Source organism: Cyrtonyx montezumae, unplaced genomic scaffold (genome assembly GCF_038088225.1).
Source record: "Cyrtonyx montezumae isolate F1298 unplaced genomic scaffold, pur_monq_1.0 scaffold_39, whole genome shotgun sequence".
In the NCBI taxonomy this organism is placed as follows: domain Eukaryota; kingdom Metazoa; phylum Chordata; class Aves; order Galliformes; family Odontophoridae; genus Cyrtonyx; species Cyrtonyx montezumae.
Window position 1 is genome coordinate 293,663 of NW_027072044.1, and position 12,337 is coordinate 305,999.

Sequence of the window (12,337 nt, forward strand, 5' to 3'; positions counted from 1 at the left end):
CTTTGCTGGCCTCTTGGTGCCCACCCAACTCATAGAATCATTCAGGTTGGAAAAGACCTCTAAGATCACCCAGTCCGACCCCAACTCATCCCACCTTTCCCTCACTTCCACCTCTCCACGGTCCTCAAACATCTCCAGGGACAGTAACTCAACCACTTCCCTGGGCAGCCTGTTTTGAGAATAATTTACTCCTAATATACAAGCTCATCCTCCTGTGGTGCAGTTTAAGGCCATTACCTCTCATCCTACTAGTGGCTGTGCCAGACCCCAGGTCCCATGTGTCACTGTGATGCAGCAGGGCTCAGAGAGTGATCCCCAGGTCCTTCCCCAGGTCAGAAAGCTTTGGCCACACTAAGTGGGTGGCAGATAAGAGGGAATACAGTGCAGTTGGGGGAAATAAAAGAGCTGGGTGCAAGTCAGTGTCCATAGCTTTAATGCACAACTCTCTTGAGCAAGACCACATACATCAATAAATAATAATAATAATAATAATTAGAGCAGCCCCAACAAAACCCATCTGTCACCAGCTTGGCTTCTGTCTTCTCAGCTGTGCCCTTGTCAGTAAAAGGTGCTACAGCCTGACTAATGCAGAGGACACAGAAGCAGCACTGTCCCCTCCCCTTCTCAGTGAGCATCAGCTGGAGGAGGAGACCTTCACCTCCCCGGCGTTGGCCTGGGCAGTCTCCCAAGTCTGTGGGCTCCCACCCTCCTTCATGCACAGCACCATGAGGCCTCAGCTGCTCCCTGCCCCATCTGCCAGCCACGTTGCCCTTGTCCAGGGAGCAGGTGCACAGCTGAGGTGTTCCCTGCGCAGATGCATGTGTGTGCATCATGCACCCCATACCCGAGGGATGCAGCTGGCTCTAGCACTGCTTGTGAGGCTCCTCCATGGCAATGTAAGGCACCACGATGGGCCAGGAGTCACTGGGCCAATATCCCAGCTTTGGTTTGAATGCTGGCATCTCGTAGGTGATGTCAAAGTACATAACCAGTGGAAAGCAGTAGAGGAGGGACACAGCTATCAGCACGTGCCTGGAAAAGAAACCCAAAAAGATGTGTGGGAGAGGGGTGATACTACCAGCCCTCCTGCACCTTGTGGCTATGTGTGGTTGTCACCCTGAGGGTGTGGCAATGGCAGGCAAATGTCCCACGCCTGCAATGCATACAAGATCTGTGGGTCCTGCAGGGTTTGTGCCTGTGGGGAAGTCCTGGATGAGCTCTGTGAGCTGGGTTTGGAACAATTATTTGTACAGAGGGGATGGAGTGACACAGGAGACTTAAATCCCAAACCACTCAGTTTGCTTTGCCTGGCTTTGCCCAGAGCAGGTCTGGGTATCTGGTCATCCCAGTTACTTGTGAGAATGAATCTGAAAGCACACATTGTATGGCACATACAGCAACGCTTAATCAGGGTCTGAGATGTCTTCCTAAAGCAAATCTTTCAATTTGGTTATTAAAATAAAGGGAATGGCACTTCACATGGCTTCCTGGGAGCAGATGTAGTGTCTTGACAGGAAGCGGCTTACCTGGAGTGGTTTTAAAACAATTTCACATCTGTTGGTGTGGAGGAGGTAAGGGATATTAAACAGTGATTAAGATGAATCCTTGGGCTGGAGCCAGGATGAGGAGCAGCATCAATAGTGACAGAGCAAAGTGCTAGAAGGCTGGGCAGAGATGCAGCTGCTCCCTATTCGAGTACCACATCCCTCCTGCCCTCCCTCCTCCTCTGTGGCCCTTCAGCTCTGAAACATTTAAACCAGGCTTCCTGCCTCTCCGCTGGAGACTTACCAGAAGCTGTGGAAATAAGGGAAGTTGATTGCCTGGCAGAGCCAGCAAAGCCACCTGTCACTTAACCAGCTGGTGATGGCCAGCACCCACCACACCACCATGGCTTTGGCCATCCGGTGAACACGTTTATCATCGCACCTGGAAGACACAGTGAGAGGAGAGGGAGAAGGGAGGTGTACCAGAAGGATGGGAGGAAAGTGAGTTTAAAAGAGGGACAGTAAGTTCCTGTCTGCTTGTGCTAATGCAGGAGGGAAAAACCCAGTGGGTTTCTACTGAAGGATACTCATCAGACCACAAGAATTGTAGAAGTGTGGCTCTGCAGAGGGAGTTTCTGACTTTCTGAGGGTGAGAGTGATGCTACCAGATGCTAACACATCTTTGTCTTTCTCCACAGATCCCAGTGGGTTCCCCTCAATCTCATACTGGCTCCCAAGTCCCACGCAAAGGAGGAAGAGCTGCAGAGATGGCAGAGGTGAACCTCCCAATCTCCTCCTTACTTTTTCAGCTCACGCCAGGTCAGGTACAGCAGGTGGAAGGCGATGCAGTTGAGTGCATAGGCATTGATGGATGGTTTGATGAAGGACATCAAGGTGGTGATCACGGTGGTGACACCACCCAACCAGTAGAACTGCTTCCTAAAGGGATGACAGAGTGTCAGTGCCTCCAGGGTTCACAGTCCAGCAGGTAAGGGATGGTGCTGGGTGTTGCCTGAGAGAGAAAGCCACCCTCCAGCACCTCCAATCTGCTTGTATGTACTGTCCTCAGGCTCTGCATCAGTCCTGGCAGGAAAGCTGGGGTATAATTCCTCTTTCTCAAGAACTGACCAGGAAATTGCTTTACTAAATAAATCCCCTGGTTGGTCCAGGACGGAGTTGGGACCACAGCCCCGAAAGCGATTCGTGCCCTGCCATGGCGTTGCCAGATCCAGGCTGGAGGCAAGGCATGGAGCTCTGCACAGGGAAGGGCTGCAAAGCTGCTGTCCCAGCAGCGGGGGCAGGGCCTTCAGCAGTGCGAACATGCAGATTCGGGCTGACTGAGCAACAATAGGGCTCGGAGGGGCCTTTCACATGCAAATCCCTTCCCATGTCCCTTCCCCTCTCGCTGCCTCCCCCAGCCGTGTCTCTACGGTGAACTCCCGGTGACCTCCTCCGTGGCATGGGAGGGGCGGGATGGGAGTGGGCTCTGTTAAGGGCTGTCTCAGAAGGCTCCAGCATCCTCCTAGCAAAACCCTGCTGCGTTCCTTTTGCTGATCTATGCTCTCACAGTCTCTCCATCCGTCCTGCTGCACCCAGCCAGCCCTTCTGCAAACCACTTTTGCAACGGGGGGTGTTATCTTGGTCTAGTTTGGCCGATGGGAAACCCCATCCTCTCTGACGATAACAGGGGATGCTACAATAGTTTGACAGTGTGGATAATTCAATGGTCAGAAACATGTAATGTCCTAGTCTGTTGAAGTGCCCAGCTCCTGCACTTCCTCGGATGTTTCTTTGCACCCCTGACAGCCTTTCTGCCAGGACTTCCAGTCCCTTCAAAGATGTGCACAATCTGGAGCAGTTCCCATGATCCTAGCACAGCTATCCCTACTCCAACCACACCACTTGCAAGGAAAAAAACTTGCACAAATCTCTGCCTTTTGAGATCCTTCATGCAAAGCTTCCTGCACAGCTCTGTGAGGGCAGGGAGCTCTAGGCAGCAGGAGCTCAGCACAGTCCTTCCCAGGGAGTTTGTACCTCCTTTGTAAGGACTTAGAAGTGAGTAATGTAGGGTCTGGCCCCAGAGTAAACTGCTGAGAGCTGCCTTGAGGGGTCACACATCAGCAGCCTGCAAACTCATTTCCCACTGAGCCATACCTGCTTTTGATGCACCTGGGGAAGTGAGCCCTTGGGTACCAAAAGGAATATGCCACAGCCAGTGTCCAGAGGATGGAGAGCTCATCCAAGAGTTGTCCCACATAGCTCAGGGTCATGTGGAAGTACATGGAGAAGATACCTGCAGGGAGCAAGAACAGCTTATGTCAGTGCATCTCTCTTCCATGAGAAGCCTATGTGGCCTGGGAAGTTCTTAGGAGATTTCCAAAGATAAATCATTCCTGAAGGGCAGAGCATGGATCTTGGCATGACTGAAGGACCCAGAGCTTTAACAGGCCTTGAAGTTCTGCACTGACAGCCAGCAGGAGCCATGAGCTGCAGCTTCACACAAACATGACTGCCTGGATCCTCACCTCATCTTGTCTCTTGCTTTGGCCACTACAAGCCCATCTCCAAAGCTAAAGGTGTCGTAGATGAATGCTCTGCATCCTGATCTCATACAATTGGCACCCACCTACGCAGAGAAGAAGGCCAGAGATGAAGTACATGGGCACGGTGCGCTGCTGGCAGTACTGTCGGTTCAGGTGGAGCAGGGCAACCGAGAGGATGAAGAAGCTTACATTGCTGATCTGGAAAGCAAGAGGCACATTCAGTTTGTTGCATGATATTGGGCAGATTCCATCCCACCTTATGCCTTGGTATGTCCCCATGAGGAGAGGATATTGATCTCTGGAGAAAAGCACTGTGTGGAGGCATTGCTCTTGGCACTGGAAAAGGGCAGAGGTGTTTCCCAAAGGAGTGAGGCTAGGGCTGGAAGGACATCTCTGATGTGACAGCAGCTGAGCTGTGCTCTCTCTGAGGACAACAAGCTTAGGGTATGACTCTGTGAACCAGGTGTGATGGACAGCAGCAGGACCTGCAGGACACCCATATTGGGTGGGGCTGGACCAAGGTGACATCCTGTGGTGTCACATGCAAAGCCACCTGCCCTGAGGAGGGAAATGCTCTGGACACCAGTAATTACATGAAGTCATAGAAGTTGTCTGAACATACTTTGCAAATGAATGCAGCAAAATGATTCGTCCCTGTTTTCCAGCTCTGCACAAGTGCTGCATTGCCAGGCTTTGGTGCAGTTGGGGGTGGAGGGAACGGTGTGGGGACTCAGCCTGGTGACAATGCCAGCACTTTGGGGAGCAGCAGATGCTGATGGAAAAACATGGGAGCTGGGGAGGAGCAGGGAGTGCCTTGAGCTTGGAGCTGACTGCTGGATTAGGCCCTCTCCACCCTGCAGCAAGGAGGGAAGGGAGTTTGAAGCAGTCTTCACCTCTGCAGGCGAGGCATTGTCACCTGGTGTGCAAACATAATAAAAGGGAGTATCACCAGGAAGCTCAGTGTCCCCAAGAAAAATCTCTCCTGCTCGTGAAAGGTTGGGACCTGGTGGCACCTGCCAGGCAGTGCAGTGGGGCTTGAAAGAGGGGGGCTTGCCAGGCACAGCCATCTGCACTGCTTCCATTTGGCCAGCCACCAGCACAGCTTTTATCTCGCCCCAACAGTTTATCTCCTTTCATATTCCAGCCAGACACTGTCCCAGAGCCCAGCCTGAAGTCTCACCCCGCAGCTGCAGATTCACCCCTCTGCATCCCCACTGTGCACCAGGTACATCACAGTGGTGAAGCTTGGGATGTGAATTTAGAGGGAGAGGGCTGCAAACGCCAGGGATGTTGTCGTACATCTGAAGCACACCCTCTCACACTGCAGGGGGAAGAATGGTTCATGCTTAATGTAAGGCCTCAATTCCCTTCAACAAGCAGAGATCAATCTTGAATTTCACCCTGATTTTCATGAAATGAGTCGATGTGACTATGAAGAGCAAATCTTAGGGCAAAATGTATTGGCTCTCTGTGAGTGCTCACAGCCAAATCCAGGCCTGTCTCTGTTTCAAAATGAGAAGGGAAGTGCTGGTTCCACTGAACGCTTGAGGTCAAACTGTTTGGAAATGATCACAAAACCAAACTATGCATTAAAGTAACCAACTGCATTGTAAGCATTTCTTTTCCTGTGAAATGGTTCAAGAGGCTTTTGGAAAGCAGGCAGGGATCACAAGGAGAGAGCGAATGCTTGCAGGAGACACAGCATTGTGCAAGTGCCAGCATGTGTGTCCAAGTGAGGAAACGCGGGAGTCTGAGATTGCACATAGGGAGGTCCGGATCCCTGCTGCAGTGGGCATTGCAACAGCACCATTAATTACATTATAGCAACATTATCACTTCATTAATTCAGTCAGAGAAGTGCAAGATCAGATATCAGCAGGGAGGGATGATCAGGAGGACTGTGCCAGCAGATTGCAGAGATTCCCTACAGAGCAGCCAGGCTCAGAGCTTGGGGCAGGACTGCTAGGGACCCGCAACTGTGGGGCACACATCACCTGCCTGGTCCCAGCTCTGCTTGTTTTGCTAGGAGAAAAGTGAGGCCAGGATCAGTGACATGGCTGTAATCCTGCTGCATTAGCAGGATCATGGGAAAGGCCCCAGGGCTTGTGCAATGTACACTGTGCAGCCTGAAAGGAAAGGAGGGCCCTGCAGAGAGCCATCCCCTTCTCCGTGCACAGCAGAGTGAGAATGGCTTCCTTGTGTGGTCTGGGACAGAAGGCTCTGGTGTGCTCTGTGAACACAGAGGTAGGACAATGGCAACCCAGAGGCTTGCTGCCCCAGAGCAGGTAGGGGTGCCCCATTCCTGGAGGTGCTCAGGGCCAGGTGGGATGTAGCTGGTGTGAAGTGGCCCTGCCTATAACCTGGGCTGGACAGAATGACCTTTAAGAGCTTTCCAACTCATCCATTCTGGAATTCTGATTGTACGATTTTCTGCAGTGGAAAGACCAAAGACCCAGCTTCCATTGGCAGCTGAGCCTGCAGAGCTCAAGACAGAAGCAGATATCACCGAGGCTCTCCAGACCTGTAGAGCAAACCCCTCACAGCCAGAAGCTGGGGCTGCTCGTCCTGCATTATGTTTGGGGCAGCATGCATCAGTGTGGCTGCACACAAACTGCAGGGTGAGGAGCGTGAGAGGTGTCCATACTGCCATGGGGCTGCTGAGCTCCAGCAGGAATATCTGGGCACATCTGAGTGATTTAAACCTAAAGCCAGGCTTATTTCCACCAACCGATGGAACTGTGGTTATACAACAGTGCAAAAACTCCTGCTGCTTAGCCAGAGAGTGCTGAGGATCTGGATGTCATTACCAGCATCCTCATTGGTTACTGCAGGAAAAAAAATGGTGAGTAGAATGACAGATCCTTGACTGATGACCCCCATGTAGCACAACACTGTTCTCCTACAAACAGCCAGAAGACAATAAATTTCTGGGTCACTGAGTCACTATAAACAGTTAGCACTTTGTCACTGAACTACAGTGCAATCATGAGCCACAGTGTATTAATTATTACGGACTTAACGATATTGTTTACATTCTCTGCTCATACCCCTGGTGCTTATTCCTAATAAAAAGCATCCAACCCAGGCAGGGCTGAGAGTGAGAGCGGCTGCTGCAGAGTGATGCTCAGCAGCATGTTCCTGCTGACACAGAGCTTCCAGCTGGAGCTGTGGGCAGCGTTGGGAAGAAGATGCAGAAAGGATGCTCCATTAGGAAGCCCTGCTGCTTTAGGAGCCTTGGGTAGGAGCTGGCTGGGTTCCCAGCTAGTCTAAAACTCTGACAAAGCGGTGCTGAAGTCAATATTGATTGAATTGTCCCCAGGCAGGGCAGTGAGATAAGGTTCATAAAGCCTGAGCAGGGAGGGAGAGATCTGAACATGGGGAACAAAGGATTGGAGAAAAGAGGGAGATACAGGAGGTTTGAATCACATCTAGGATAGTGCCCTGAGCAGAGCATTCCCCAGTGCTGCAGGGCATGCATGGTGAGGGCGATGCCATGGATGATGCTCCTGCTGGCTTTGGATTCCCTGTTCTGCTCTGAGCATGGAGCAGCCCTGGGGGCTGTTGTCAGTCACTCAAACAGAAGTGGTTCCTAAGGGTTTGCTCTTCCACCTCCTGTGTTTTGGAGAGAAGAGCACACGCCAGTCTTGCTGTGGGCAGCAAGGCAAGTCTTGATCTCGGCAATTCCCTGAACAAGAATTATATTCCAAGCCAGAAACTGCAGGAGCGGTTTCCTCTGCTGCACAGGCAGAGATCTAGGGGTTAATGTTTGATGGGATTCGGAGCACTTTGGGACTTTAGGACAGTTGTGCTCCTGACCACAGCAGCAGGGGTCTGGCAGCGTGCCACCAGGAGCTCAGACACGGGAGTGAGCTCCTGAGATACCTCTTGGTGTGAACCTGGGCCACTCTGACTTTGGTGACTTCTACACCCCCTTGCTCTGTACTCTGTGCTCAGCCATCAGGGGCATAGCACCAGAGGACAGCGCAGACCTGGAGCTGTGTGCTGGAGGGTGGCAGGACCAGCAGGTCCTTATTTCTGTGTCTAAAAGAGAAGGGACTGCACACAGCCTGAGCATCCCTCCTGCATGATCCTGTCAGGTCAATCAGAGCTGTGTGACTGGAGAGGGTGTTCTCGTTATTAGAGGTCACTTATTAAAAACAGGAAATGCTTAAAAAAAAAAAAAAAAGAGGAAGAGACATTTCCACGAGAAACAAGAGCTTCCAGTGTTCAAAGGTAATTGCTGAAGGTTGTAAACAAGGCCTTTGGAAGGCTGTAAATGGCCTCGTGCTCCTGCCAGTGCTAATTGCACTGAGGCAGAAGGACACGCTTGCAGACAGCAGGTGTCTGCAGATGGATGTCGGTGTATGTGGGACTGGTGCTGGAAGGAGCCTGATTACAAAGAGGATCACAGGAGGTGAAACTCCTGCATCAGCTTTCCTCTGCCTGGAGTTCCAGATTCCCAACCTTGCCCAACATGCAAGCGCTGTCTCTCATTCTGCCACTCCTGTATATTTTGCTGGAATATATGAGCCCTGTGTGGGACTTACCCCAGTTGGCAGGCAAGCTGCAGGACTGGTATAACAGGATCTCACCAATCTGGGCCAAGGAGCACTGCCAGACTTTACTCAGTGGGAACTTAGCCCCATATGTGCCCAGAGGATCCCCGACCCTGGCTCTCCTTATGGGCAGTGAAACCCCAGGATTTACCTACAGCTCCCCAGACAAACTCCATCCAACAGTAGGAAGCTCAGAGCAGCAGAAGAAGAGCAAACAAAGCTGTCCCATCCCGTATCCCAAAAGCAGCAGCTCTGCCCTTGGGATGCACGCACACTCACCGTGTTGTAGTACTCTGCGATGATCGGCGAGCGCACGAAGTTGTTTTCACACCAGTCAATTTCGGAGCTCTGGTAGGAAAATATGCTCGGCATCTTTGGGCCTCTTGGGCAGAAGGAGAGGAGTGGGTTAGTCCTGCACCCACGTGCACAAATGGAATGGGGAGAAGCACGCTGCCCACTGGCCCCTTGCACACCTGCAAAGCGCTCATCTTGCTCATCTTACCCTGATATGAAAGACTCATCCTCTTCCCAACACACATTGCACTGTAGACATTTCCTGCTCTCTCCCCACAGTCAGAAGTCACAAATTGCCCTCAAGGAAATATCCTTGAGCTCCGAGCTTGGGAATGGTCGCCACAGCCACGTCCACAGCAGTAACATCCCTTGATGGGGGTCATTGCTGCCCCATGTCCCAGCCCTGCCCTCGTCACCCTGCTTTCTGCCTTTGCTTCACTTTCTTTATGACTCAGATCTTGCTGCCAAGAGGACTTCCCCACACCTCATGGGCTGTGCACTACCTTTTGGGAGTGGAGCTCTGCAGGTTTTATTGCTCATTGGCTCTATCCTTGTTCATCATTTTGCAGCATTCACCCCAGGGCTGTGCAAGCACCAGTGCACACTCGGGGTGTTTCCAGAGTCCTGAGGCATGGAGAAAAGGCCTGGGATTGTGTCCCCTTTGCTGGCAGTGATTTCACTTTGAGTGCTAGTGGGAGGCATCCAAGCTTCACACCTCTGATCCCCAACTTGGCCTCTGGTGAAGGAGGAGCTGCATATCTGATTCTAACTAAAATTCAAAGCTTCCTCTCCTCTTCTCTGTGCTAAAGACGTCCCTGTATTCCATGTGCACATCATTTCTCAGCCCACTTTGGAAAAGCCAATGAACAAGATCAAGTTTCTTGTTCACAAATCCTTGAGGCTTGGGAGATATCCTGGAGGCTGACAGAGACAGGTGCCAATCCTGGAGATTTGGGAACACCATCCAGACCCTGGGGCTGAGTGCTGGGGATGCCAGAGCTCCTGGGCTGCTGTGACTCTTTGGCACTGAACACGCCCAAGACACAGGAAGGAAGGGGTGGAAAGCAGCGTTGTTCGCTTTAAATCCCTTTCAGCTTTGGGTCTAGCACAGGGAAGGGAAGTTTATCTTAAAATCTCTCTTTGGTTAGTTGTTTATAATGGAGAAGCTGCTGGGTCCCTGCTTACAGCAGTGAGTTCAACACTGAGTTCAGCAGTGGCAATAAGTGTGCAAGGCTGGGAAGTAACCAGTTTCCTCTGCCTCTCTTCCCAAGAAGTAGTTCAGAGGCAGAAAGCCTGAAAACACAACACTGCCACAGACATGCTTGTCTGCAGCCTCCTGCCTCTACCAGGTAGTCTGACTTGTGGATAAACCTCCACTGCTCTTTTCCAAATGCACCCTTCCTTTAATCCAGGCTGGTTCCCCCAAGCAGGTGAGCCCACATCTATGAAAGCAGCAGAAAGGTGATGCAGGTTGGGCTGTGCTCTGACTCTGTGAGGTTGGGTTTCCATGGGCTCATGTGCACCACAGGGACGAGCTGCTGATCCCTGGCATTGTGCATCACACGCTTACAGCAACACAAGTGGTTGCAAAGGAAAAGAAGCAGACCCAGGAGAATAAATCCCATCTCCTTGCTGGGTCAAGAAGAGGTGAGGAGATGCTGGAGACATGCAGCAGCAGAAGCAGAAGGGAATAGAAAAGCAGCACCCAGCAATCACTTGCTCACTGCTCATCCCAGCAGTGCTTACCTGTGATCCTTGGGGAGAGGTGAATTGTTGGGAGAGCAACCTGCCCGGCCTCTGGAGCTCTGTGGTTGCAGGCAGGAAACAGCCTCGCTCTGTCTTTAAGGACAGCTTTGGGATGAGGTGAGAGCCATGAGCACCCTCCAGGCAATGCTCAGTGTCCCCCACAGGAAACATATTGGCTGGAGGGTTTATATCTGTGCTCTCCAATGGGCAGGGGCAGAGAGGGAGGGCAGGGAAGCATGAGCTGGAAGGGTTGGAAGAGCAGGTAGAAATGCAGCCTGAAATCATCCACCTGCCCCTAGGCAGGTTACCTGCGCAAGCGCACAGCCGCGCTCCCAGCCCTGGTTTTCCTAAGGGAGGAACAGATCTGCACAGCCTCCTTAGGACTGATGCTTAATGAAGAGTATAGCCATTTTCACTCCCCCAAAACCATGCAGTAAGCTGCATTCATTTCCAGGGGTTAAACTAAAGCCACTTTTCAACTTTTCCCCAATGGCTGTCACATATTACCAAAGATAAATCACACTTCCTCTATCTGTAAATTTTGTTATCTAGTGAAAGAATTGGTTGAATGGAACACCCCTGTATGTCAGCTTTGCAAACATTTTCCTTCTGAATCCCATTCAGGGTATCATGAAAACCATCAGTGTTTGCACCTTTCCCAAAGTTCAACACCATTTTCCTTCATGTAGGGTTGGGAGAAGAACTACATAGCTTTCTTAAGGATAAAAGCTCATTATTTGGCCAGCTTGTCTTGTTGAAGCAAGGGAGGCACCAGATTCAGCATCACCAGGCAGAATCTGACCAAGACCTGTGGTGTCCCTGTCTCTGTCTCTTTCCCTGTCCCCATCCCTCTTTAAACCCTTATCTCTGTCCATGGATGCAGTCCCTGAGGCTCAGGCTCACACCTCTGCTTTGCTGTGGCACTTCCAGGTTGCCTGGGCTGAATTTACTCTGGAACTCTTTGGGAAGTGTAACTTTCTTTTCATACTTGTATTAAAAGGGAGACCTTAGCCATGCTACACTTCCTAGAATTGCCAGGGCTTACAAAAACTCCACAAATCCACATGGATTTTGAAATGCAGTGGTAGTTAATCACTGCAGGATTTATCTTCTAGCTTGGTTGAGACATGCTGCATGCCACTGTGACAAAGCTTCCTTCTAGCACGGGCACTGCAACTCAAAGCAGGAGCACAGAGCCCAGCAGGCTGCTCCTGTCCCTGGATGTCTTCATGGCAGTGCTGGAGAAAATTGGGGTGGAATTTGTTTCTTACGCACTTGCAGCCCCTGAATGGATCACAGCATTTGGTGTGCTGAAGGTACCTGTGCTACCTAGGGATCACAGAGAGATGCAGAGAGGGGATTTGAGAATAAGGCATTGCCTGGACACACAATGCCTGCCTCACTGCAACCACCTTCAGAAAGAATGAGCTTTCCCACCTCTAAAGCTCTGTCATCCTTGGCGTGAGCAAGGTGCTGAGCATCACTGGTGTATCCTGTGCCATGTGATGAATAAGTAACGGGAGGATGTCAGGAATCTGCATCTTCCCTGATTCATCAGTCAGCAGTGTTCAGGTCACAGGGAGAGGGGCTGATTTACGGCTGAGTCCTCTGTCCCAGCTCCTCCTAAATGTCTGCATCCTCCTGCCTGGGGGCAGCAGGGATTTAGGGTGGGCTGGAAGTGGGGAGCACGGGGTCAAAGTGTTGTGGGCTTTAC

General features: G+C 51.4%; 1 protein-coding gene across 1 annotated transcript; it reads right to left on the reverse strand.

Annotated features, from left to right (window-relative positions):
- Nucleotides 1–416: 416 nt before the first annotated feature.
- On the reverse strand, nucleotides 417–10,811 carry ACER1 (alkaline ceramidase 1). Its single transcript, XM_065745845.1, has 7 exons — nucleotides 10,624–10,811; nucleotides 8,863–8,965; nucleotides 4,111–4,225; nucleotides 3,639–3,777; nucleotides 2,286–2,423; nucleotides 1,789–1,926; nucleotides 417–1,032 (listed from the first exon to the last, which is right to left on the reverse strand). The coding sequence occupies exons 2-7, from the start codon at nucleotides 8,953–8,955 to the stop codon at nucleotides 864–866; spliced, it is 792 nt and encodes a 263-aa protein (XP_065601917.1). The 5' UTR covers nucleotides 8,956–8,965; nucleotides 10,624–10,811; the 3' UTR covers nucleotides 417–863.
- Nucleotides 10,812–12,337: the final 1,526 nt, after the last annotated feature.

What these genes read in the sequence shown, in the direction of transcription:
- ACER1 (XM_065745845.1), bottom strand. Translation starts at nt 8,955, where the DNA reads ATGCCGAGCATATTTTCCTACCAGAGCTCCGAAATTGACTGGTGTGAA. An exon ending in CCCAGGTGCATCAAAAGCAG is followed by an intron (nt 2,424 to 3,638) that starts GTATGGCTCAGT and finishes TCATCCCTTTAG; the next exon opens with GAAGCAGTTCTACTGGTTGG. An exon ending in CCTTATTTCCACAGCTTCTG is followed by an intron (nt 1,033 to 1,788) that starts GTAAGTCTCCAG and finishes TTTCTTTTCCAG; the next exon opens with GCACGTGCTGATAGCTGTGT.